General features: G+C 40.0%; 2 protein-coding genes and 1 pseudogene across 4 annotated transcripts in view; 1 reads left to right on the top strand and 2 right to left on the bottom strand.

Moving 5' to 3' along the window:
- Mphosph8 (M-phase phosphoprotein 8) lies at positions 1-26,979 on the top strand. The gene is made up of 14 exons (XM_034499223.2): positions 1-313; positions 4,088-4,243; positions 5,984-6,826; positions 8,904-9,000; positions 10,936-11,190; positions 16,908-17,033; positions 17,113-17,201; positions 20,261-20,401; positions 20,924-21,010; positions 21,774-21,928; positions 24,264-24,418; positions 25,782-25,909; positions 26,228-26,311; positions 26,679-26,979. The coding sequence occupies exons 1-14, from the start codon at positions 77-79 to the stop codon at positions 26,718-26,720; spliced, it is 2,595 nt and encodes an 864-aa protein (XP_034355114.1). The 5' UTR covers positions 1-76; the 3' UTR covers positions 26,721-26,979.
- Positions 10,938-16,913, bottom strand: LOC143441715 (small ribosomal subunit protein eS25 pseudogene; annotated as a pseudogene).
- Pspc1 (paraspeckle component 1) overlaps positions 26,227-27,070 on the bottom strand; it is an 86,352-nt gene continuing 85,508 nt past the window's right edge. For all 3 annotated transcript variants that reach the window (XR_013109348.1, XR_013109347.1, XR_013109349.1), the window contains one exon: positions 26,227-26,813. The gene's annotated coding sequence lies outside the window, so the exon portion shown is untranslated. The remainder of the gene's footprint in view (positions 26,814-27,070) is intronic.

Genomic DNA, 27,070 nt, shown 5'->3' with positions numbered 1-27,070 from the left:
CGGAGCGGCCAGCGCGCGGAGCTGTCTCGCAGTGAGTTGCGGACGGTTTTTCGCGTTGGTTTGCACCGCGTCTGTGATGGCGGCGGCGGCGGCGGCGGCGGCGGCGGCGGCTGAGGAGAGCATGAGTGTGGCCGTGCAAGTTACGTCAGTTCCCAACAGCATTGGCCGGTCTCCTGAGGCCGAAGGAGTTGGAACAGCGGGCGAAGAGAAGGACGCAGCCACCAAAGGAACAGTGGCCGTTGGGGACAGCGAGGAGGATGGGGAGGGGGACGTTTTCGAGGTGGAGAGGATCCTGGACATGAAGTGCGAGGGAGTATGTGGGGGCTGCGCGACGAGGACGCGGCCGGGGGGCCGGGGCGGGGACCGTGGGGGGAGAATCCTAGTGGGACGCGGAACAGCCTGGAACAGGCTGGGAGGACGGTGCCAGTCCGTAAGCGCAGACTGGCATCCTGGAAAGGACCCTGGGCACTCTTTGTGGAGGATGGATGCTTAGGGAAGTTCTAAGTGTTGTTTTGGCACAAGAGACGAAGCAGTGACTTGGAATGTTGAATCGTAGGATGCAGGACAGCTGGTGGGGGACTTATGTGGCCTTCTGCATTGGGTATAGGGCTATTGCTTTCCGTTAGGAAGGACTGGAGGAAATCCCGAGTCATAGTCCGTTCTCCACACCTCGTTGTCCCAATGTTTTCTAAAAGTAGAAAATGCTCCTTGGCTTAAATTCGTCTTTACAGTTAAACCCCAGTCACACCGAGTGCTCGGGACGGCAAAGGTTTCCCAATCCAAAGTGACCCTTTTCTGCGCGTTTTATGATTGTAACGCAGAGATTTAGAGTAAGCTTGAAAGGAAAATCTTCGCGCTTCATGCTTGAGCACTTAACATCCTCCTTGCTGCAATTGTCGTCCCCGGGAGAAATTCTTAATCTTGGGGGTCCATCTATTTATGATACCTTTTCCCTCTCTCTTCCCTTACACGAGCCCTGCAGAAAAAAAGTGCTTTCTCATTTCTGTCCTTACGCTCTGTGGAGACCTCTATTAAAAGCATTGTCTTTTATCTCTACATTTGTCTTTTCTGCTCTAGATTGTGGGCTCTTTTTTAATCAGGGGATGTGGTTTATATTAATGCTTGAATCACTGATACTTAGACCAGTAACAGCATGGGCAGGTTTGTTGTTGTTATCTGATACTGAGGACTGGACCCAGTGCATGCTAGGCAAGAGCTTTACCGCAGAGCTCTATCTCCCAGCCCTGGGATTATTAAATGAATAAATGAAATGTGAGTTTGGAGAAAGGAGAAGGTAAGGACTATAGATAGGTATCATGCCTATACGATGGTTTGTTTCTGTTGTATCTTCTGTCATTTGTTATCTGCCTTATGCCAACTTTCATCTGTTAATTTTTAATCCATTGACCAATTTGTTTTTAATGGACTGCTGTTTACCCTGTGCCATGTTGGCTTGATGGTAGAGATTTCTTTAAAGTGGTGCTTTTCTCTGAAAACTCCTTTTTTTGTTTTGTTTTGTTTTTGAGACAGGGTTTCTCTGTGTAGACCAGGCTGGCCTTAAAGCTCAGAACTCTGCCTGCATCTGCCTCCTGTATACTGGGATTAAAGGCTAGTGCCACCACCTCCTGTCCTGATGGTAGAGATTTTTTTTTTTTTTTTTTTTTTTTTTTTTTTTTGATTTTTAAGGAAAAACTTCTAGCCTATATTGTTATTTTATATGTATGGTTGTTCAGCCTGTATGTATGTCTGTGTGCCACATTCATGCCAGAGAAGAGAGCATTTGTTCTCCTGGAACTGAAATTACAGATAGTTGTGAGCTGCCACGTGGGTGCTGGGAATGGATCCTAAATCCTCTGGAAGAGCAACCAGTGCTCTTAACCACAGAGACAATGGCTTCAGGCTTCCCTCTGCATACCCTACTTGGTCACCCCCTGCTTTTTGAGGTAGGATCTCTGAAGTCTAGGCTGACTTAAAGCCTGAGACCTTCCTGCAGTTACTGACACTGAAAAAATTTCATGTCAAGGGAGAGTTAAATAATTGAAATTCACTGTCATTATTATGGAGCTAGAGAGAGAGGTAGGACCAGAATTCAAATCCCCAGAGTCCATGTAAAGCTGGATGCCAGTCTGTAAACCTAGTGTTCCTTTTGGGAGATGGGAGATTTACCTGCTATATTATCCTGTAGTGCAGTGTTAAACAACCAGAGACCTGTCTCAAGGTGAATGGCAAGTTCAAGAATGAGTGTGTCCTCTAAGGTCTACCAGAAGCTGTGGTACACCTGTATCCACACAAGCCTGCACTTGTGAATGGCTAGAAGTGGATCCTGGGAACCAAACTAGGGTCTTCCGTAAGGGCAATAGCAGCTTTAATGATTGCTCCAGCTTCTGACTTTCTTTTCTCCCTCCTATATACCCCTCCTTGCTGTCTTCATCTTTAAAAAAAAAGAAAGAAAAAAAAGCCATGCCTTTAATACCAACACTCAGAAGACAGGGCAGGCAGATCTCTCCTGTGGGTTTCAGCTGAGCTACTGATAACCTCTCTGATTTTTGATTAATTACTTATTCTATATATAGTTTTCAGGTTCAACTATAGAGTGATAGTATCTACTTCATAAGCTATTGTAAAGATTAAGCTATTGAAAGTAGATATTTAGATAATGTATGGCATTTTGTAGAGCATCTCATGAACCATTCATGAAGTATTGTTTGAACCACGTGCCTACTTTATATGTGCATGTGTGTTTTTTGCCTTTAGATTTTTATTTTATGTGCATGTGCACCACATTTGTGCCTTGGGCTTAGAGAGGTCAGGTCCCCTAGGACTGGAAGTGCAGGCAATGTGAGCCTGCCTCCATATAGGTACTGGGAATTAAACCCAGGTCTAGGTTCCTCTTCAAGAGTAGTAAGTACATGTGTGTGTTGTTTTTGTTTTTTGGGGGGTTTTGTTTATTAGTTTTTTGAGACAATTCTTTACATTGTAGCCCAGGATTGCCTGAAATTTACTATGAAGCATAGGCTTGTCTCAGACTCTACAACTGTTTTCTCTGCTTTTTTTCAAAGGACTGTAGGTGTGTACCACCATACCCAGCAGTACACTTGATTTTATTTTTAAAGATTTATTATTTATTTGTATGTGTTTGGGGCTTTGAAGACCAGAAGAGGTAGATCTCCTCAGAAGCTGTGGCCAGTGGTGAGCTGCCTGTTGGTGCTGGCATCCAAAAGGGCCCTTAACTGTTAAGCTATGTATGTCTCCTGCCTCCAGCTGCCATTTTGTCAGTCCTCTCTTTCAGTGTGGTATCTGGAGCTCCTAACTCAGGTCGTCAGGTGTATGCCAGAAGCACCTTTTGCTGCTAAGCTGTTGTGCTGCTCTCCAACCTCTTTTTAAATTTCACTTCTGCTTGAGAATAATATTGTCAGAGAAGTACAAGTGTACCACTGCTTTATTACTTTTTTTTTTTAAATCTAAACAAGCTAGGTGGTGCTGGTGCACACATTTAATCCCAGCACTCAGAGAAAAACCCTGTCTCAAAAAAAAAGCAAAGAAAAAAATTTAAACAATGTTTACTTATAAGAAAGAATAATCTCCTTTTACTAAAAATCATTGAATGCCTTGACAGTTTTTCATTGCTATTTTAGGAGTACAAATTGCTTTATAATCAGAAAGACATCAGTCTTGGTTTTTTGTGGGGAGGTTTTTTTTTTTTTTTTTTTTTGACAAGGTTTCTCTGTGTAGCCCTGGTTATCCTCTCCACCTGCCTCTGCCCTGCTCCCCTTCAAGTGCCCCAGCTGCCTGACAAGTCTTGGTTTTTGTTTGTTTGTTTTTTCTTGTGTAGCCCTGGTTGTCCTGGAACTAGCTCTATAGACCAGGCTGGCCTTGAACTCAGAGAGATCTATCTGCTTCTAAGTCCCACACCACCCCAAGTCTTTTAAAAATGAAACAGGCCAATGATACCTTGAGATGAATATGCATGCTTTTGGTTTGGTGTTAATTTTCATTTTGATGTGGTTTTCAAGTTCTCTTGCTCTCTACCACTGAATGGGTTTAAAATTTTAATGAGTAATATGTCTGTTTTTAATTTATGCTATAGGGTAAGAATCTTTATAAAGTTCGATGGAAAGGATACACGTCTGATGATGATACCTGGGAACCTGAGGTTCATCTCGAGGACTGTAAAGAAGTTCTTCTTGAATTTAGGAACAAAGTTGCTGAGAACAAAGCTAAAGCAGTCAGGAAAGATATTCAGGTAACAAGTTTTATCTCATTCCTTTTTGGTTTGATATTCATAATTTTATTTATACAAAGTATGTGTAGTAAACAATTTATGAAAAATAGAGTATCCAGTATTTCTTTTATGAATTCCATTTTGCTGGTTTGTCCTCACAGACTGCTTCTGGTGATTTTGTTCAACTCTTCTTTTCCAACCTGTGGTTCTATTTGACAGTCAAGTATAGTTTGTATGTTGTTAGTCAGTTTACACTGTAATGAAATACCTAACGTAATTTAAAGATAAGTTTTAATTTGTCTTATACTTTTGAGAGGTTAGTCTACCTCTGGATGCCTCTCTGATAGGAGTGCACTAGGGTGCTGTAAGCTACTTGTTTTCACAAGCCAGGAAGCACAAAAGAAACCAGGGTCACAATACTCTTTGAAGTCATCACAGATGAACTAAGAATTTCTTATTAGACTTCGCCTCCCTAAGATTCCACCACCAAGCCAAGGTGGGAGGCAGAGACAGGCAGATCTCTCTGAGTTTGAGGCCAGCCTGGTCTATGGAGCCAGTTCTAGGACAGCTAAGGGTAACAAAGAAACCCTGTCTTAGAAAACAAAAAAGATTCCTCCTCTTTCTCCTTGTATTTGCTAGTGCCTCCCTAGGGACCAATCCTTTAACACATGAACCTTTGGAGGACATTCAGCACTCAAATTACAGCAGACATGAATGTTGGCTAATAAGTTGGGATATGTTTGTAAGAACAGTTAGGCAGAAGGATTACTGAGAATGGAGGTCTGCCAGGACAGCATGCATAATGTGACCCTTATCTCAAGGACAAAGAGTAGGGGTGTACTCAGTGATACAGCACCAGCCCAGCAGGTGCAAAGCCCTGGATTCCAGCTCCAGTGCCATGCTGAGGATCGGGGGTGATGAACATAAAAGTGAAGGGGCACACAGACAGACATCATAATTTCATATTTTCCAATGATGTGAGCAACTATTCTTTATATGTGGAGATTATTGCCATAATTATTTATTTTGTTCTAGTTCACAGTATTGTTAGATTATAACATAGATTCATATTTAATTTGTGTTATTAACATGTCTTCATTTAACCTTTCTTCTAGTTAAATAATTCTTTCAGGCTAGCTTGGAACTCAGAGATATCTGCTTCAGCCTCTTGAATGCTCTGGGATTAAAGTCTTCACTACCATACCTGGCTTTGGTTTTGAAACAGAGTTTTAGTCTGAAACCATGTAGATCAAGCCAGCCTTGAACTTAAGATTCTCCTGTCTTTTGCCTCCTGAGTGTTGGAATTACACGTAGCATACCTAGTATATTAGTCAGGGTTTAACTGCTGTGAACAGACACCATGACCAAATCTTAAAAAGGACAACATTTAATTGTGACTGGCTTACAGGTTCAGAGGTTCAGTCCATTATCATTAAGGCAGGAGCATGGAGGCATATAGGCAGGCACAGTTGAGAGTTCTACATCTTCATCTGAAGACTGCTATGAGGACACTCACTTCCAGGCATCTAGGATTAAAGGCGTGCGCCACCACTGCCCAGTTTATGTCTCCTTTTTAAATTACATTCCTCACCTCTGAGTCTTATTTGCTAGGTCAGAAATATAAGTAATGCACATGTTAAATTTAGGTAATTTAAAGAAGTCAATTTTGCTAAAAATGTTTCCATTAGATTTTATTAGTATTGCCTCTCAAAACTCTTAGAACTTATGTTAGTATATTAACCTTTTTTTTGTATTTTATAGAGACTATCTTTAAATAATGACATATTTGAGGCAGTCAGTGATAGCGACCAGCAAAGTGACACAAAAGAAGATACTTCACCAAGGAAGAAAAAGAAAAAAATAAAGTGCAAAGAAGAGAAAAGCCCAGTTGATCTGAGAAAAAAAAGGACAAAAATGGGAAAGCTAAAAGATAAGTTGAAGGCAGAGCTGGAGAGCACCTCTGACATTGTGGGGTTTGATATCAAGACAAAAAAAAGAATTTGGGAAGTCAAGGAAGAATTAAAGGACTTCAAAAAGCCCAAAAAGGATGAAATAAAGGAAACCAAGGAATTAAAGAAAGCTAAAAGGGCTGAAATAAGAGATTTAAAGATTAAAATAAAAGAAGATGTCAAAGACAACCGAAAAACAAAGAAGGAGAGATATATAGAATCTCCACTGGATTCTGAATCACCTAATGAGTCCTTCATTCTAGAAGATGACAGTGAAGACTTTTCTGACAACAAAGAAGAAAATCAGAATGTAAGAACTGTAAGAGATAAGACAGCACAGGATACAGTGCAAGAGGGTATTTTTGAGAAACATCTGGATGACCTTATAAGTATTGAAGAGGATGCTGGTACCCGAGTTAGAAGGAAGAAGAAAAAGCCAAGAAAGTTTGAGGAACCAAAAGAGATCAAGAAGTTTGAAAACACAAATAACTTTTTAGAAAGGAAGACAATACCCAAAAAGCAAAGAAATCAAGACAAAGGCAGAAGCAACCTAGAGTTAAATAAGTTACCATTACCTGTGTTTGCCCAAACCCTGAAAAGTTCCAGACTGAGTGGGGAAGAGAAGGGCCTAAAGTCCTCTGACTTGGCAGAAGAGGTAAGGTTGGGTAGAGAATGTGGAGAGTACAGAAATGGTGGGTACAGATTATTATTGAGTAGTATATGGTCAGGAACCTTCACAAGGAATGACAAAGGAAACAGTCAAACTAGAATAAAGTGTAACTCAGGTAGTTACTAAATATGGTGGCACTGAGGGGCTGCTACATGTGCTCAGATATTAAGCACTGGAACCCCAAGTTTATCTTTAGTTTGTGCCTTGTTTTGTTTTGTTTTTGTTTTTCCAAACAAGACAAACCCCTGAGAGTTAATTTGTTAACAAAAGTCAGAATTTTTGTAGATTGGTACATTTTATAGTCAGGCCTATCTGCTTCATCAACTTACTATCCATTTAGAGTGAATATGTTCTCTATTTAACAATACTGAGAATTTTATACAACACATCTTGATCTTTGTCCCCTCTACGCTTTCCCTAACTTCTTCCAGACCCACTTTTACCTCTCCTTTCACCCAGCTTGTGCTCATCGTTTTTTTAAGCTTAATCATGTCCAGTTTGTACTGTCTATATATTGAATGTGGGGCCATCTACAGGAACATGGTAGATTTACCAGGAGCCACACACACCCTTAAAGAAAACCTTCTCCTAGAAACCATCCAATAATCAGCTCCATAGCTCCTCAGTTAGGGGTGGAATTTCATGGCTCTTTTTCCCTTTCGTGTTAAAATGTGGACTAGCTTTCATACTTTCATGTGTCTTTCATACTTTCTCCCTGCCCCTCTCTAACAAAATGTCTTACACTAGAGCCCAGGCTAGCCTTGAGCTGATCCTCTGACTCTTTCTTCCTGGATGTTGAGAATTGGGGTTACATTTGGTTTTCACCTTTTGGGGGGGGGGGCTAAGATTTATTTGTATGAGCCAGGCAGTGGTGTTGCACGCCTTTAATCCCAGCACTTGGGAGGCAGAGGCAGGTGGATTTCTGAGTTCAAGGCCAGCCTGGTCTATGAAGTGAGTTCCAGGACAGCCAGGGCTACACAAAGAAACCTTGTCTCAAAAAACAAAAAACAAAATAAACAACAACAACAAAAAAGATTTATTTGTATGGCTTGGCAGTAGTAGTACCCACCTTTAATCCAGTGCTCAGGAGGCAGAGGTAAGTGTATCTCTGAGTTCAAAGCTAGTCTGGTCTACAGAGTGAGTTCCAGGATAGCCAGGGCTACACTAGAGCAATCCTGCCTTAGAAAACAAATACACAAAACCAAAAAAAAAAAAAAAAAAAAAAAAAAGATTTATAGACGTATTGGTAAGAATGTTTTATTTGCACATATGTACCTGTACCATGTGTGTGTGCTTGGTGCCTGGAGAGTCCAGAAAAAGGCATCAAATATTCATTTGAGTGCTGGGAACTGAACCCAGGGTCTTTATAAGAGCACCAAGTGCTCTTAATATCTGAGCCATCACTGCAGCCCCAAGATATTTTTTTATAGAGTTTAATTTTGTAGCAGTTTAGTTTTTATTGTACAGAAGAATGGCTTTCACAATGACATTTTCATACCTGTAGATAGTGAATTGCAAGTTTTTTTTGTTTTGTTTTATTTTTATTATTTTATTTTTTTGGTTTTTTGAGACAAGGTTTCTCTGTGTAGCCCTAGCTGTCCTGGAACTCACTCTGTAGACCAGGCTAGCCTGGAACTCAGAAATCCGCCTGCCTCTGCCTCCCAAGTGCTGGGATTAAAGGTGTGCACCACTACCGCCCTGTTTGTTTTGTTTTAAGATAAGGTCTCACTGCACAACCAAGCTGGACTTGAATTGATATAGATCTGTCCTTGACACCCTAATACTAGGATTAAAGGTTTACACTATCATGTAAATGTATATTCAAGCATTTTAAATAATGGATTCTTTAAAAAAAAAAATAGAGAAACAAGTATTGGGTTTTGAGTTTGATTTCGTATGGTTTAACATGTCTGAAGGAGAGTCTTGATGGAGGAAACAGTGGGAGAAACACTGAATAACCAGCAGCTGTGTGCTCAGACATTCGTAGAATATTTTGGTTTGCAAATATTACAGTATCAGCTCTTTATCTTTTATTTCTGGTTTTGTATTCATCATTTTTTAGGAGAAAGAGAAAAAAAATGAACCCAAAGAAAAATACCAGAAAAGGTATGATTTGGACAAAGAAGAAAAAGCCAGAAAAGAGCCAAAGGGATTAAAATGTAAGTATAAAAATTAAAATAGTTTATTGCCATTGTTAAAAAATTAATTGATTTTTATGCATATTATGTATACACCTGGGTATATATATGTGCATATGTATGCCTGATTTGTTATAAAGGTTGAATGTCTTTTTCTGATATATTTAGGACCAAAAATGTTTCTGATTCCTCTTCCTGGTTTAATGATATTTATATGTACATATAATGAGATTTCTTAGAAGTGGGCCCAAGTTAAATCTAAATTTTGTTTTATATGTATATTATATGCAATCTTTAACGTTTTTAGTATTCCAGTGGTTTTGTGTCTTGTTAAATGACATTAAGCATAAAATTTTCTACTTATAGCCTCATACTGGCTCAAGTTTAATTTTGGGGCATTTCAGAGTTCTCTTGCATTTTGGTGCACATGTATGGTATATGCAGGTGTGTCTGTATACATTTGCCAAGTGCACTCAGAAGGCCTGAGGAGGACATGGGATTCACTGCTTTGTTACTCTCCACCTTATCACCTGAAGGTGTGCTGCCAGTTAGCAAGCCTGAGCAATCCACCTGTTCACACCCCACATAGTTCTAGAGTTTCAGATACTTAACATGTCCAGCTTTTTATATTTGGGGTATTTGAACTCAGGTTTCATGATTGCACAAGCCTTACATTATGCCATTTCTTCAGCATTCCTGACTTCAGGTGTTTTGTTTTTTTGTTTTTTTTCAAGGCTAGCCTCAAACTTCCAGAGCCCTACCTGCCTGCCTCTGCACCTGGGATTAAAGGGGTGTACTACCATACCTGGCCAGCTACACACATTTTTAATACTTCTTTTCCTCACCATGTTGGAGGTGGAACTCAGGGTCTTATTCATGCTAAGTGAATGCTTAGCTGCATCTTCAGTTGTAAAAGTAGATTTTATTTTAGGTCTAGACTCAGACATGGCAGTAGTAATGCCTGTCTCAATGGCTCATACATAAAGTACTATAAGAACTGCATCTATTTGAACAATACAAAAAGCACTTACTACATTTCAGAGATTTGTTGGAGACTGAAATTACTATCAAATTAAAACATGGGCAAGATGTTGAGGGTGAACATTGCTGATTCTTAACTACTCTTCTGTGACTGTGACAAAGGACTACTGAAGAGGGAGTCTCAGTGATCCTTATCACACCTTACCTTAGAAAGACACATTAGAGCTTGTGTAGAAGTTGTTTCTGGTGCTGAGTGGGGAAAAAAGCATGGTGTAAGAGCTCTGCCCATGTACCTGATAAAGCTGCAAAATTCCACCAGTTTTTAACTATGAATGAAGTGCAAGTAGGTATATAGATTAATGATAGCATGTGTGCTTAGCATACAAGGTCCTACCTAGGCTCTGTCTTGAGCACAAAAAAAGCTGGAGTGAGGGAGTAGGAAAAATATGCAAAGTGCTAGAGAGTTTAGAAGAGCTTTTGTAAGTGCTAGTCACATAGGTTTTTACTAGCAGGATATTGGGAATCAGCACTCCACATGCATGAAATAAAATAGTAGTTCCATTGAAGAAAAACATGGACTTCAAGTTGGCATACAGGATGAGGGACCTAGTCTGGTAGAGTGTGTCCAGCATACACAGGGAAGTCAGTTGCCCCATCCCCCAAAAATACATGAAGGAAGGAAGGAAGGAAGGAAGGAAGGAAGGAAGGAAGGAAGGAAGGAAGGAAAAAAGGAAAAGTTACTCAGGTAGATGTGAATACTTCTTGGTCACAGCTTTCTGGATACTGAGCAGCCAAAAAGACTCGTTAAAATGACTTTGTGACTTCGATAGTAAATCTTAAATTGCTTCATAACCAAGGTAAGTATTATTAAAACTACAAAAACCATACTTATTCAATATGAGTACAGATTTTCTTTTGATTGTAACATAAATTTGAAACTTATAGTTAACCATTGACTTTAATTTTTTACACTAGCATTTAAGGAAATCAGAAATGCATTTGATTTATTTAAGAAAACAACAGAAGAAAAAAATGATGTTCTTGAGAATAATTCAAAAAGAGAAGAAATATCACTGGATTATAAAGTTACAGATGATAACAAAACCAAGGACAAGTGTTCACTTAAAGAAAAAAGAAATCCTCGAGATGAGACTGACACTTGGGCATACATTGCTGCAGAAGGGGATCAGGAAGTTTCAGACAATGTATGCCAATCAGATGAGAATTCTGGTAAGTTTGGCATTCATTGTTCACATACAGAATGCCCCACATTACCTACTTTTCTCTCAGAATATAATAAAGATTTTATTTGGATCTGAGAAACTTTTACCATTGAAGACTCAAGTCATTCTTTGACATTTAAATGCATCAAATATTTTTCTAAGTTCTTAAAATATACTTATGAAGATTTCTATTTTCTTTATTATTATTTATTCAACAAAATTTTATTTTCCCAAATGTACAGCTGTTTGAACCTGTTTATGCATCTTCACCAGCAGCTGGGGTGTCTCCACCCTTTATGGTTCTAGTGTAAATTACTTGGGCTCTGTGCTTTGAAACCAACTTAATAAGTCCTTTATTAAGTAGCTCTTAATATTAATTAAGGGCTGCCCTGACCAAGGAACCTTGAATCTTCGGTCTCTCAGAGACTACAGCTGGAGTAATAAGCTTATAGTTGGAAACTTCCTTACAGAGTTTATCATATGTAGCTTTGTCAAACAGGAGGAGATTGTTCAGCTTGTCCCAAACTTTGCCTTTGGACCACTTCTTTTTGGCCTTGCCACCAGATTTACTTACTGTGTCTTTGTCTTTTTTGGCCAACTTTCCGGCATCGTTCTTCTTGTTGTCTTTGGGCGGCATGGCAAAACTCAGAGAGTAGTGTGGTCCACTGCCACCTCACTAAGATGTTGGAAAAAAAAAGATTTCTGTTTTCCAGTGTAACTTTTTGGGGTTTTGTTTGTTTGTTTGTTTGTTTGTTTTCAAGACAAGACTTTCTCTGTAGCCTTGTGAGTCCTGGGACTCGTCTGTAGTCTAGGCTAGCCTCGATCTCCTCTATCTGTCTGTTTCTGCATCCTGAGTGCTGGGATTAAAAGCATGTGCCACCACCATCCAGCTCAGTTCAATCTTTTATCTTGAGCTTTCATTCCAAAATGATCATATAAAAACTGTACATGGTGAGTGAAACCAGCCCTCATTAGGTAATGGCAAGAGGACTGAGACTTCAAGGTCATCCTCGGCTACCTAGGGAGTTCAGATCCTCCTAGCCAAGTGTTGGTACAGTAGATGTGTACCATCACTCCTTGCTATGTATTTTTTAACTTAACAGAAAATAGGGGATATAAATGAGACTGTATTGTAAATGCTATCCTGAAAACATTTTAAGAAGGGAAGGATCTTGTATAGAATACAAAATACAAAAGCCACGGGAAGAAGGAATTTAAAGGTGTACATGTATATAAGTATAAATAAGAAGCTTGATCTATGTAAAATTATTTAATCTGTGACTCTCAAGAAATAGTTTAAAATATCTTTCTATAAGTACATTTTTTATTTTGTTGAGACAAGGTCTCACTACATAGTCCTTGTTTGTCTGGAAATACTGTGTAGATGAGGCTAGACCTCCAGCTTATAGAAATCCTCCTGTCTCTGTCTCCCAAGTTGATTTATTTGTAAGAGTGTTATACTTCTCTCTCTCTCTCTCTCTCTCTCTCTCTCTCTCTCTCTCTCTCTCTCTCTCTCTCTCTCCTGTCTCTCTCCTCTCCTCTGTGTGTGTGTGTGTGTGTGTGTGTGTGTGTGTGGTGTGTGTGTGTGTGTTTTGAATGCCTGATGCTCAGGGAGGTCAGAAGAGGTCGTTGGTTCCCCTGAAACTAGAGTTACTGATGGTAGTGAGCCAGCATGTGGGTGCTAAAAACTGAACCCTCATCCTATACCCCTTGTAAGAGCAAGTACTCTTAATCATTGAGCCATCTCTCCAGCCCCATATTAAGATTTTAAAAAATAATTCAGAATATATAACACATTAGAGGTTCTTTAAAAGAAAAAAAAAAAAAAAAAAAAAAAAAACCCTCATCTCCAGTGGCAGATCATCTCCAGATCCAGTTTTGCATAATAGACTTTTGTGAAAGGATTGTTTTTTGTCTTGCAATAGGGTCTTGTGTAACCCAGGCTTCATTCAGATTCCTAAGCCTACCACAGCCTTCTAGTTGTCTCACCATTCCTGTAACTTCCAAGCAGCATGTAATAATTTAAAAGATATCTAAAAATATTTAAGATAACGTAAGATCTGTATGGGGGAAATTGTAAAACATTTTTGGAGTAACTAAACATTTGATACCTAACTTATGTGAAGCTTATGTTTGATACTCAGCACTGTAAAGAACCTATTAAAATGTTTGATTGCTATTTTTATTAATAGAAAAATGTTGTACACATTTGTCATTTACTTCAAACTGATGATAGGCTGCATCCAGGTAGAATAAAACCACCTAGCACTGGTTAGAGGTCTAACTCAGTGACTTAGTGCAGAGCTCTAGTTTCCTTCCTCAACATTGTAAAACAAACTAATGTCCCATAGAATTTACAAATAATAACTCCAAGATTTATGTGAAGATTTCAGAAGCTAAATCCAACTATGTCAGTAGTAATCAAAGTCTACTATATAAACTGTAGCGGTTGGGCTGGAGAGATGGCTGCCCTTCCATGGAGCTAGGTCCAGTACCCACTTGGATCTCATAACCTTCAATAACTCCAATTCCATGGGTTCTTAGACCTGGCCTCCAAGGGTAATGTCTTCATTTGTCATAGACATACATGCAAGGAAAACAAACATACATACATCCTTTTTTTAATTTAAGAAACTTCTATTTACTTGGCATTAGGAAGATTATATTATTATATCATTATATTAATTAGTACAACAGTCTTCTGTCAGACCCATGCATAGCTGTGAGATGGAGAAAAGTGGCAGATGTCACAGACATGCTATTAGACTCATGATGTAGATAACACCATAGAGAGCAGCCAGAGATAGTCACAAGCATGCAGTAACATTTGGATTCAGTGTGCATTCGTTCTTTAGTATATATCTCAGTTTTTTCTTTTTTATTAAAAATGAAGAAAGGTGAATTCTGTCATTCAGTCTAGGGTAGCATTGAGCATGAGGTAGAAGTGAACAGTGTTGGGATGAACGGAGCCGCAGTGGAAGCCAGGCTACGCTCTGGCCAAGCTCTCATTACACTGAGCTCTGCTGAGATGGACGAAGTCTAGCCTGTTCCAGGTTCTCTCGGAGCAGTGACTGACATTCCTTCCTCTGTGGCCAGGGTCAAGAATAAGGAATTCCATTGTGAACTAAGACCTGACTATGTACCAAGATTAGGCCTCTCTCTCACTTTGTGCTATGTTTGATAATTCACAGAGCTACTTTAAGTGTATCCTAGCTGGGGCTTATTTTACAGGTCAGTGTGTGTCAAGTAAAATAATTGTATAAATACGTTATAAAGGTTAGCTTCATAAATATTAGCTGCTTTGATTAGAACCACTGTTGTTTATTCATAAGCATATGACCTGCTCCAAGCTACACAGCTAGGATACAGAACCAGAGTGTGTAGCACCAAAGCTGTGCTATTTCTGTGATGACATGGTCTTGGGATTAGCAAAGAGTCAGTTTTAATCTAGAAGACTTCAGAAAAAATTACTTATTTGCACAATTTTCCCAGATTTTCTACCTTTTGGTAGGTTATCTTCCTAACATGTATGTTGTTTAGAAATTGATTTTTAAGAAAACTCTATTCTTGCCATCAAGTATTTCTGGTGTGGTTTTTTTTTTTTTTAATTGCTGCTGTTTATTTGTTTTATTCTGCTTTTTCCTTGTTTTTCTATTTTGTTTTCTTAAATACAAAGACTTGCTATGTTACTCTGACTTGCTTGGAACACATGGTATAGGTTAGGTTTGCCTGCAATCTGTGACAATCCTCCTGGCTAGCTGGTTTTTGTTGTTTGTTTCTTGAGGCTGTCTCACACTGAGTCCAGGTTAAGCTTGCCATAGATAAACCTATGGCCTCAGCCTCTGAAGTGCTGGGATTCTAGGTATGAGCCACCAGTCCCTGCTCTGGTTTCATTTTATTTTATTAAAGTAACATGTGGACTATTTAAACTGCCCTAACTGAACGTGTGTATCAAGTGTGTGTTGCAGTGTAAGAAAAACCATATGCATTCTACTGTCGGGCCTGGGGGCCATTAGTCAGAGGAGTAGAATGTCAGTAGACATGAGATTATGGGGCTTTGCTGCCCTGTTGGAGCATCTGGCTTCTATCAGTAAGGGAAATACCATAAACAATGGTTTGTATTTGCATACAGACTAGTTTACACATAGTGACTTAATGTAAATGGTTATAAGCAATGAATATTTAAAAAGAATAAGACAGAAAGACTAGAGCCTTGGGGACATAGCTCAAGTTGGTAGAGTGCTTGCATAGCATGCTCAGAGTCCTGAGTTCCAGTTCCCTGTACCATGTAACTGAATATGGAGGCATATATGTGAAATCCCAGCACTTAGGAGTTGGAAGCAGGAAGTTCCTAAGGTAAAAGTCGCCCTTATATAAATCACTGTTCCCACCCAAATTTATAGTTTACGATTATAGTTTACCTTTAATGTATAGCTGTTTATCATTTGCCCAAGAAATTTTAAATTTTAGCAATGAAAGAAAAGATTCAGTTACCTACTGACTTGTGTTAAAAGTATACTTGTCAATCTGGAGATTTCTTACACAAAGTGAGCATATTATACCCAAGAACTTTATATCTTACAACAGAGATATTTGCATTTCTTTGTTCATCACCTCTCAGCTCATAACAGCTAGGCAGTGGAATCAACCTGGATGTCTATTAGCCGATGAAGGGATAATGAAAATTGTGGTATATGGGCACAATGGAATGTTACTCAGCTGTAAAGGAAAATGAAATTTGCATGTAAATAAGCTAGAAAATATACTAGATGAGGTCACACAGGCTCAAAAAGATAAAGGTCACACATTCTCTTTTATAATGAGAGTCCTAGCTTCAGATCCTGTGAGAGTTTATCACAGGGTCCATGCAGAAGCAGGGGAATAGCAACAAGCCTTGTGTTGGGGGTTGTATTTAGGGAGGTTAATGGAATATAGGTGAAGTGAAAGTGAAAGTGGGAAAGCTGAAGGCAAGACAGTTGAAATAGATGCCTGAAGAACCAGGGGAAGGCTTGGAGGAGCTGTTTCAGAGCTTGTAGCTCTGCAATTCAAATAAAAAAGTAAAGAGGATAGCCAAAAATGTGTGATATGAAAGAGCAGGGTAGGGAATACTGTGAGCTAAGGTTTAAGCTGAGATGGGGGATGAGGGAGAAGGGGTTGGGGCCGGTTAGCTAAAACAAGGCCTGTGACTCCACTAGTTTGTAATCTGATTTTGTTGTTGTTGTTGTTTTTTTTTTTTTTTTTTTTTTTAAAAGAAGAAGAAACTAGGCAGTGGTGCACACACCTTTACTCCCAGAACTTGGGAAACAGAAGTAGGTGGATCTCTTTAGTTTCAGGACAGCCTGGTCTACATCAAGTTCCAGGACAGCCAAGGCTATGCAAAGAAACCCTGACTCCCCCCCCCCCCAATAAAATTTAAATGCAGTATACATAAGTTTGTTTAAAATGTGACAAGTAGCCGGGCGGTGGTGGCGCACGCCTTTAATCCCAGCACTTGGGAGGCAGAGGCAGGTGGATTTCTGAGTTCGAGGCCAGCCTGGTCTACAGAGTGAGTTCCAGGACAGCCAGGGCTACACAGAGAAACCCTGTCTCGAAAAGACAAAAAAAAAAAAAAAAAAAAAAAAAAAAAAGAAGTGACAAGTTTAATAATCTTATGGTTTTGTTTGTTTATTTTTATAGAACTCCATAAGAGTATATGTTAATGATGCCTGCCTTTGTGTGTTCCAGATGGCAGGCAACCAGTTTTGAGTTTGGGTATGGACCTGCAGTTGGAATGGATGAAATTAGAAGATTTTCAAAAGCATCTTGATGGGGAAGATGAGCCCTTTATCACAACAAATAGGATTCCAAGTAGTAAGTGATTTGCAGGTTTATTTGCCTTTTCCACAAATCTAGATTTATAGAATCTAATGTAACTTTGTTTTCATTATAGATTTGTTGAGGGATGCTGTGAAAAATGGAGATTATATTGCTGTGAAGGTTGCACTCAACTCAAATGAAGAATACAACTTGGATCAAGAGGTACTATGTTTTTTGGAGAAAAAAATCTCACAAAGAATCATAGAAACTAGTTGTGATACAATATTCAGTTATTTTCCTAGAAAAGTAATGCATATTGACGTTGCTTCAAGTGTGCATTAGAGTTCTTCAAGTCCCAGCCCACCAAAATGACTGGTTTAATATTATTTACTTTTCTGTTGCTATAATAAAAATCAACTTAAAGAAGGAAGAGTTTATTTGGGCAAACAGTTCTAACGGGATAAGAGTCTGTCATGGCAGGAGTCTTAGCAGCAACAGGTATGATGGCAGGAGCAGGAAGCCGAGACTCATGTCCTCAAACACAAAGGACAAAACAGAGCCAGTGAACTGGAAGCAGAGCAAGGCTCTGTCTCAAAACTTATCCCCAGTAGCATACTTGCTCCAGCAAGACTGCACCTACAGACCTTCCTAGACAGTGCCACCAACTGGAAAACCAGTGTTTAAACCAGTGGGAAACACATACTCAAGTATTCTTTCTCACTCAAACATGTTGCAGTGGTAAGTCATATAAAAGAATTTCTGGTTTTATGTGGCTATTATATGTTTTTTTAATGTATTTTAATTTTTATTTTATGTGTATTGGTGTTTTGCCTCGATATATGTCTGTGTGAGAGTTTCCAGTTTTGAAGTTACAGACTGTTGAGAGCTACCATGTGGTTGCTGGGAATTGAACCCAGGTCCTCTGGAAGAGCAGCCAGTGCTCTTAACCACTGAGTCGTCTCTGCAGACCAATGTATATTTTGATTGTAGCTCATATATAGCAACTGCCCAGCTTTTTATTGTCACTCAGGATTTTTCATACCAATGTGTGTGAGGATTTTGTTTTTGTTCTACATGGGAGTGTATTAGAGTCCTTTTCTTCTAGTTTTTAGGTGAGACAATGAATTTTTCAGAAAAAAAATTTTTTTTTTTTTCTTTTGAAATAGTCTCATTCCAGGCTAGCTTTGAAGTGCCAGTGATTTTATTACCTAAACTTCTCAAATAGACCTGGCTCTAGTAATTTTAATATTTGTATAGATATTTCTATTGATGTATTTTATGACTTTTAAGTGACTCATCTTCTTTAGACTAGATGGTTTGTTTTGTTTTTTTCTTTTTCTTTTTTTTTTTTCTTTTAATGATATGTTCATAATGAAAAATCTTGTTTTAATGCTTTAATCTTTATTTGCTGGTGGGGGAAGTGTATGTGTAAGTTGCCTTGAGCAACTTAAATAATTATTTTTTTCCTGAGCCAGGCTCCTGTAGACAAGCAGTGTAACCAAGGGTGACCCTAGCTCCTGAGTGTTGTCGCGATTATGAGTGTGAGTCACCACACTCGCCTAATGAAGTTCTTACTCTGATCATCTAGATAGTGCTTTAGATTTGCCATTCACTTTATATCAGGAAAGTTTGATATAGAGTTTATTATAGGGAATTTACTTAATTTGTGAAAGATTTATTTATGTATGCATTTTATGTACATGGGTGTTTTGTGTGCATGTGTGTCTAGAGAGCAGCAGACCCCATGGGAATGAAGGTATAGATTGGTGTGGATTGCTGTGGGGGTTGGGAATTGAACTCAAGACCTCTGGAAGCAGATGGTGCACTTAACTGGTAAACCATCTCTTCAGCTCCTTTAATTTTTTTTACTTTAGGTATTTAATTTTAATGTGTATGAGTGTCTGCCTAAGTGTATGTATATGCACCATGTGCATGCCAGAGTCTACAGAGATCAGAAGAGGAGTTAGATCCTCCAGAATTGGAGTTATAGCCAGCTGTGAGCTGTCACCTGAGTGCTAGGAATTGAACGAGGTCCTCTGTAAGAGCAACAAGTGCTCTGAACCTCTGAGGCTACCCCCACCCAACCCTCCCAGCCCAGTCTGGCTGAAAATTCAATGTTTATGTTAGTCATATTGGACACAAACTTGCAGAAAACCATCTGCCATCATACTTGCTTGCTTATACTGTAAAATTTAATAGCAATATTTATTTTTTTGAAACAGGATCTCACTGTGTATTCTTTACAGTCCTGGAATTCAGAGAGGTCCACTTGCCTCTGCCTTGAGTGTTGGCATTAACAATGTTCGCCACCATGCCTGACAGCAACCTTTATATTTTTAAAATTCTAGGAGCTAGGGAGATGGCTTAGTGCATGGAAAGGCTTGCCATGAAATATGAGGACTGGAGTTTGAACCCACATAAGACAAGCATGGTAGCTACCATCTGTGATCCCAGTGCTACTGAGACAAAGTAGGAAGTAGAGACAGGAAAGATCCTGGAGACTTGTAGACTAGCTAGCCTGCTGTATGCAGTAGTGCAAAAGAGGCAACCTTGTGTTTAACAAGGTTTATCCTCTGATCTCCATCTATGTCCACTTGTTGTGTTGTACACATCACATACACACAAACTTTTAAAATCCTAGGCTGGGATATGGCTCAGTCAGAAAAGTGCTTGCTATACAAGCATGAAGGACCTGGATTTGGATTCCTGGCACATACATAAAGAAAGAACAAGGTCAGTAGCACATATCTGGGAGGCAGAGAAAGTAATTTATCCCTAGGGCTTGCAGGCCAGCCTGTTTAGTTTTGATAAGAAACCTTGTTTCTAAGTAACTATATCTAAAGTGGAGTGAGGCTGGAGCGACGGCTCAGTGGTTAACAGTTACAGAGGACTGCAATGCAGTCCCAGCACACAGAGGGCTCATAGCAGCCTGTAAACTAGAGTTCCAGGGGATCAGATGTCTTCTGGACTTATATGCCCATACCCCCACAGAAATACACAGACATAATATACATAATGAAAAATGATAAAAATGAATCTTAAGAAATAGGGTAGTGAACATCTCTGGCCTCTATATGCGTGTCCCCCCCCCACGAACACATACACACAAAATCCTAAAGATTTTTTCTTCTGATTACTTACGAGAATATTTTAGTGAGCAGCCTAACCTAAGTAGATGCGTAAATTACTGTTCTTTAGTGATTTCTTCTTGAAATAGCTGACCAAAGAGATTTGCTTCTAAATGTTTCTGACTAAAGACTAACAAGGTTTCACTGGCACAGGATTCGACTGGGATGACACTGGTGATGTTGGCTGCAGCAGGCGGTCAGGATGACCTCCTCAGACTCCTTATCACCAAAGGTGCAAAAGTGAATGGGCGCCAGAAAAACGGGACTACAGCCCTCATTCATGCCGCCGAGAAGGTTTGAGACGTGACTGCATGAAGGGAAACTGAGAATCTTTTTGTAGTGAAATATAACGGTCATCTGTCATGTAGCCTGACTTTGTAGTTTCTGTGGGTCTGTGATGGGAGTTTTTACTATTAGCAGTATTTTGTAATCAGATTTAAAGTGTGACTTATCAGCAGTTTATACTGAGTACAACTTCTAGTTACACTGCCAGTATTTATTTCATGAATAATATTCATAAGTAATATTTCATAAATAATAATGTTTAATAATTATTATTAAATGATTTAGAGGACTCACGGGTAGAGTTTCTCACATGGAACTAGACTCAGGAGGTGTAGGCTTCTGTGGCCCTCCAGTGAGAAATCAGGGAGACGATGTCCAATCACCTCCATGGAGTAGAATCTGAGTCTTTTTCCTGTTTGCAAAACATCTACAAGATAGGTCTGTCTTTTAAGGAAATCTTGGGATTAAATTTGTTTGGTTGGTTTTTTTTCTCTATTAATTTATTCACTTTTGTTTCCTGTTTTTTAATAGAACTTTTTAACAACTGTAGCTATTCTTCTGGAAGCTGGAGCTTTTGTGAATGTCCAGCAAAGCAACGGTGAGACTGCACTCATGAAAGTAAGTCTTGAGTTTCACAGTGGGTTTGTATGTTGGTGCTGCAGACTGGGAAAGGCATGGGGACAAGGCCATCCCTGGAAGTTAGCAGCTCCTGTAGAAGAGAAGTGGGTCAGCAAAGCAGGAGACTTTGGTAGATCAGTGATGTACTGGGACAAACTCAGTCCAAGGGACCCAGCAAGAGTCATGGGGGAATGGGGGTTGTAGGTACTGAGTCAGCAGGAGTTGGGGGAGATACAAGGGACTGCAAGTGTTTCAGTGAATGTTAACTCGATGCTAGAAGCAGAAGGTGCTGGAAAGAGGCAGACATCCAAGACTGCACAAAGTACAGTTTACAAGTGTCTTGGGTAGTTTCTAGCCGAGTGGATCAAGTGATCAGTACTCCAGCATTATAGGGGGGTCAAATTCACAGAACATGGTAACAGGTGATAGCTGATTTTCCTGATTTAGGGAGCTCTGGCAGCCAAAGGCAAGTAGGAACTGGGCATCAGCTTTGAGAAGGCGCCATTTAAAGGTAGAAGGCTGCTGGAAAAATGAAGGTTTAGAGAACCTGGAGAGGGTATCATAGCAGGTGCCCTGGGCACTGAGCTGTTCCTCTAGTTTTACTTCTTCACTGCTATCCTGTTTCTAATGCTTGCTAATACCTGTCCCCAGGTTTCTTCCCTTTCCTTTTATGAGGCTTTGTCCTCTTCAAAAAGAACTGCCAGACATGTGGAGAAACTAAAGTTACTATGGTTTACAATGCCACTCCTCTTTCCTGACCTAGGCATGCAAAAGAGGAAATTCAGACATTGTCCGCCTTGTGATTGAATGTGGAGCTGACTGCAACATTTTGTCAAAGCACCAAAATAGTGCATTGTACTTTGCAAAACAGTGTAATAATGTGCTTGTATATGAACTCCTGAAGAGCCACTTGGAGACGTAAGTGTCCGGTGAACATACCATGGTTAAGTTAGAGTGGGAAAAATTCTATTGAAGACATCATATTTGGAATGGTTTGTGTAGGAAAATGTTCAGAAAAGATTATCCTGTAGGGTTTCTCTCTTCATTAGATTATGAATTTAGTAAGTGGCATATTACTTCCTTACAATTTACCAAAATCTTAGAAAACCCTTAAAACGTTAAGTCCAGGACTGGGGATGTAGCTCAGTTGCTGCAGAGCTTACCTAGTCTGCACAGAGCCCTGGTGTCGTCCTCAGCATCTCTTAAACCAAGCCTATAATAGCAGTACTCAGGAGGTTAAGGCAAAAAGACGATCTAGAAGTTAGGGTAGAACTTGGATACATAGCTAGATCGTGGCCAGCATAGACTAATGTAACTCTTTAAAAAGTGTCAGCCAGAGGTTGATATGCCTTCCTCTTTTGCTCTCTATTCGTGTATTTTTCAAGCGAATTCTGAACCATATTTTGTTCATGTCTTTTATCATGAAGAATTCTTTTGATGGGCTGGGGTGTGGTTCTGTGGTAGAGCCTTTGCCTCACATGTGCTAAAGTCTGTGGTTCCATCCTGAGTCCCATATAAAACAAAATTTTAGCAACATCTGCCAAAAACACTGCAAGAGAGGATGAAATCCTTAATTACCCAGGTAACTTTATGAAACAGCCTGGGAGAAACAGCCCCTAGCCTTAGCTTGTAAATTAGACACCATGTTTAGGCAGAGGGCGCATTCTAAACAAAGTAAGTTTTAGGCAAGGAACCATGTTGCATCTTGCTTGTGTCTTCTGGAAAGCCTGTCTTGGGCATTTCCCATAAAGAGTTCCTGGAAGCCAGTTCTACAGAGGACCTGTCAGTGAGGTGGCCAGCCATCTTCCTTTGCTCAGGACTGAGGAGCTCTCATTTCTAATTTTTCATTCATGCATTAGACAAGCGCTAAGTGAATTTTTGTGCCAGACACATGCAGCATGTGTCACACAGGGGCAGGTACAGATTTCCTTACCTAAAACAGAAAAGGTTGCTCTTGTACAACACCTGTTCCAGTAAGAAGAGATGGATGAGAAGGAAATTTAAAGACCACTATCATGAGAGGAAAGCCAAGTGAGGTCAGAGTTGTGTAGGTCCTTTCCACAGAGGTGATGCTGGGTTGTGAGGTCAGACATAATTGCAGCTACTTGGGCAGTTAAAGTATACAGATTGTAAATTCAAGCCCTACTTGGGCTACAGAATGAGTTAAAGGCCAACCTAGGCAATATAGTGAAATCCTGTATCAACATAAAACATGGAGAGGATGAGAGGTGGTTAAGAGAGGACCAGGGTTTAGCACCATGTGAACAATGTGAACATGGTCTCATTCACATCTGGAACCACAGTACAGTGAGATATTTGAGATAGAAACTTGCTGGGGGTTTCGAGTGCCAACCTAACTGGATAGAGGGGAATCCCAGATTCAGGGAGAGAATTGCTCCAGAGAACTAGGGCTTCCACATGGCCACACAGGGGCAGGTACAAAGCAAAGCTTGGAGAAGCAGTTTCTACAAGGGAAGGCCAGGGCTCAGGATAGAGCTCAGTATTAGTTGGGCACTTGTCTTAGCCATGTGCAAGAGTCTAGGTACTGCAAAAGTAGAAAGAATCACGGGGCAGTGGTGGCAAATTCTTCTAATCCCAGCATTCAGGAGGCAGAGACAGGCAGATGTCTTTTGAGTTTGAGGCCAGCCTGGTCTACAGAGTGAGTTCCAGGACAGCCAGAGTTACACAGAGAAATCCTGTGTTCAAAAACAAGTTAGAACACAGAAAAGTTAGTGGGCAGGCTTTTATAGGCACTGTATAGTGTAAATACATCTTTTGATGTAAAGGGAAGGCAGAGTTTCTAGCTCACTGTTAACTGAGGCTGGCCTTGAACAACTTCTGAGTACCAGGATTAGAGATGCATGCCATCGCAAGTGAACTTACGTGCTGCTAGTGATCGAATCCTGGGCTTCATGCATGCTATTCAAGCAAACTACACTATAAGTGTATACTACCCTAAGGTGTATACTTTAAATTTCAATTGTACAATGAGATACAGTGTCATAATGACACAGTACATAATGTATAATAATCAAATCAGGGTCACTGAAGTTTTTTTTGTTAATAATTACAGTTACTTATGTGGTGTAGTGTAATATCTTAGTACATCTACATAAAAGTTTTAAAGATAGGGTCCCATTCTAGCCATCCTGGCCTCAAACTCATGGTAATCCTACAGTAGCATTCTTGAGTTCTGAGGTGAGTCACCACCACACACCTGACATTAACAGTCTCCCTGTGTTCTGTTAACCAGACTTTCCAGAGTGGCAGAGGAAACAATCAGGGATTACTTTGAATCTCGCCTTGCTCTGCTGGAACCTGTTTTCCCAATAGCATGTCATCGGCTCTGTGAGGGGCCAGATTTCTCAACAGATTTCAATTATATGCCGCCTCAGAACATGCCTGAAGGTAAGACCTGTTTGTAGCTGTAGTATGTAAGGACGGATGGGTTTGTTCCTAAGCAAAAAAGGATTTACCTTTACGTTGAAGGAACTCCTTAGCAAACACCATGTGTGATAGTTGACAGAGCTACCCTAGCAGGAGGCCTTCCCATCCCCTTCCCGGCCACAGTAATTATAGAGAACCAGTATTTACAATATAGAGAATTGCATGCTGAGATTCACGACTCAGCCTGGAATCTTTTTTTTTTTCTCCCAAATTTTATTAAAGCCACTGAGTTTGTTTTTTTGCCTGTAGCCCAGGCTGTCCTGGATCTTGATGTGTACATTAGTCTTGATCTGCCTCACCCTCCTGTATGTATGTGCTCTACCATGACTGGTTTGAGGCTTGTTTCTTTAATAGTCTTGGTTCTATACTCCTGTCTCAGTCTTCTGAGAGCTGGAATTAAAGGTATGAACCAATTGCCTGGCCTATCAACAAGTGCTGTCCTACCGGCCATTGGACTTAAGTGACAGAGCTGCACGCAGTTACTAGTGCTGGGTGGGGGGTCATACTCCTAGTAAGTTGTTCTTGCTTCAGTGACTAAGCTAGCTGTCCTCTTGCAAGCAACCTTATAACTGGAGTGGGCCATCAAAACAAAGCAGGAGAGGGGCCTATTGGGAAGTAGTAGTTTGGTTTGTGGTGGGGGGAGTTGGATGAGAGTAAGAATAAAGGTAGGGCTGACTTAAATACCGTCACCAGAGCACACATGGTGAAGAGAAACTACTTCCGAAGGTCCCCATGTGTGTACCATGCACATCCAAGGGAGGGGAGAGAAACTGTTCTCTCTCCCTACGATGTTAACATAACTAAGTGTAAGCCACTTGCCATCAAGCCTGATAACCTGAGCTTGCTCCCTAAAACCCACATGGTGGAGAGAAACAACTCCCTAAAATAGGCCTTTGGCTTTCCATACACCATGTGTTATGTGGCTGCATGCACACAGAATAAATGAAGTTTTCTGTAAGCCGTTGTTGTAAGGTACGGTTACACTGGATGTTTATTTGTACGTGTAATAAATACCAAATATAAAGGCAAAAACAGTATGTGAAGTCAGGTGTCTGTCTATACTGGTCACTCTAGCTCTTAGAACATATTTGTAAAGAACAGTTCAGCTTTCAGCATCCACATAACTGCTTGTCACTCCAGCTCCACGGCCTGTAATGGTCAGGCACACATACATATATGTAAGCAAACACACGTACATAACTTCTCTCCTGGGTTATTTGGACAAGATCTATAATTCTGTGGTTTGAAGGATGTCACGTGATCTGTGTCAGCAGAGATCACTCCAACCCCAGTGCTGTGATTAGTCTTGTCTTTCCTCCCTCAGGCTCTGGCGTCCTCCTCTTTATTTTCCATGCAAACTTTTTGGGTAAAGATGTTATTGCTCGGCTTTGTGGACCCTGCAGTGTACAAGCTGTGGTTTTAAATGATAAATTTCAACTTCCTGTTTTTCTGGTAAGATTAATCTTCACTGCTTCCCAAATGCTGAGATGAGATTGTTTATTTTACCAAGACTCAAAACAAATATAGTTCAGTGAGTGGGTAAGAACATTTGTGTACAGGCATGTGTGAAGGCAGGTGCCAGGTATTTCCACTGGCTGACCCTCCTATGCCTATAGAAGGTGAGCTGTCAAGTGAGGTGAAGGTGAGGCTTTTTTGGGCCACACAGGGAGATTCTATCTCAACTCTCAAAATTAAAAAGTTCCTGGTCACTACTGTAGATGTCATAGCCCTGACCTGAATCTGACTTTATCTCATCTCTTTTCCCTCTAGGACAGTCACTTTGTTTATTCATTCAGTCCTGTTGCTGGCCCCAATAAGTTGTTTATAAGGTTGACGGAAGCACCCTTTGCCAAGGTGAAAATCTTTGCTTTATATTTACACAGTAACTGCTTAGATAATTTTTAAAATTCCCTTGTCACTGGACATGGTACAGACAAGTTCATGTCTGTGTTTCTAAGTTTCTATGTCTGTGTCTCTGGGGCATAGCATACTTGGCAAGCATGAGGGCATCCTTAAGTACTCCAAATATTGACAGCACTAAAACTGCCACTAGGGTCATCTGGGCAAGATCTCTCCATATGAAGACAAGAAGCTGGACTACTCAACTCAATCTAGTAATGGTTATATTGACTAGTAGGATTATATTTTTACTAAAAATAGCAATAAGTTGGATGTTATGGTGGAATTTGTATGTCCTGACACATTCATTTCTCTCCTTTAGGTTAAGTTGCTAATAGGTGCATACAGAGTACAGCTGCAGTGACCACAAAGGAGTGAGACATGGCTTCTTTTCAGCTGGATTCGCAAGTTCCATCTTTGTAGCAGTTTCAAATGTTCATCCATAGTTTCCTGTAACCTGTAAACATACAATTTAAGCCTGTTGCCTGTTTAGGTTTGTCTATTATATTATACACGTATTTGTGCCATTGTTCAGAAACGTTCAATGTTCTGCATATATTTCCACAATGTGGAACGGTACATATAAGAAATATTTAAGAAAATTAAAAACTTTTGAATTGAAATATTCTACTAGTCTTTGTGAGTTTGTATTCAGGCTGGCCACATTGAGCTCAAGGGTCTACATGACTACAACATGAAACCTTTACAAATCAG

Source organism: Arvicanthis niloticus, chromosome 3, assembly GCF_011762505.2.
Source record: "Arvicanthis niloticus isolate mArvNil1 chromosome 3, mArvNil1.pat.X, whole genome shotgun sequence".
NCBI lineage: Eukaryota > Metazoa > Chordata > Mammalia > Rodentia > Muridae > Arvicanthis > Arvicanthis niloticus.
The sequence above is the reverse complement of the archived record's forward strand: the minus strand, read 5'-3'. Positions and strand labels throughout refer to the sequence as shown.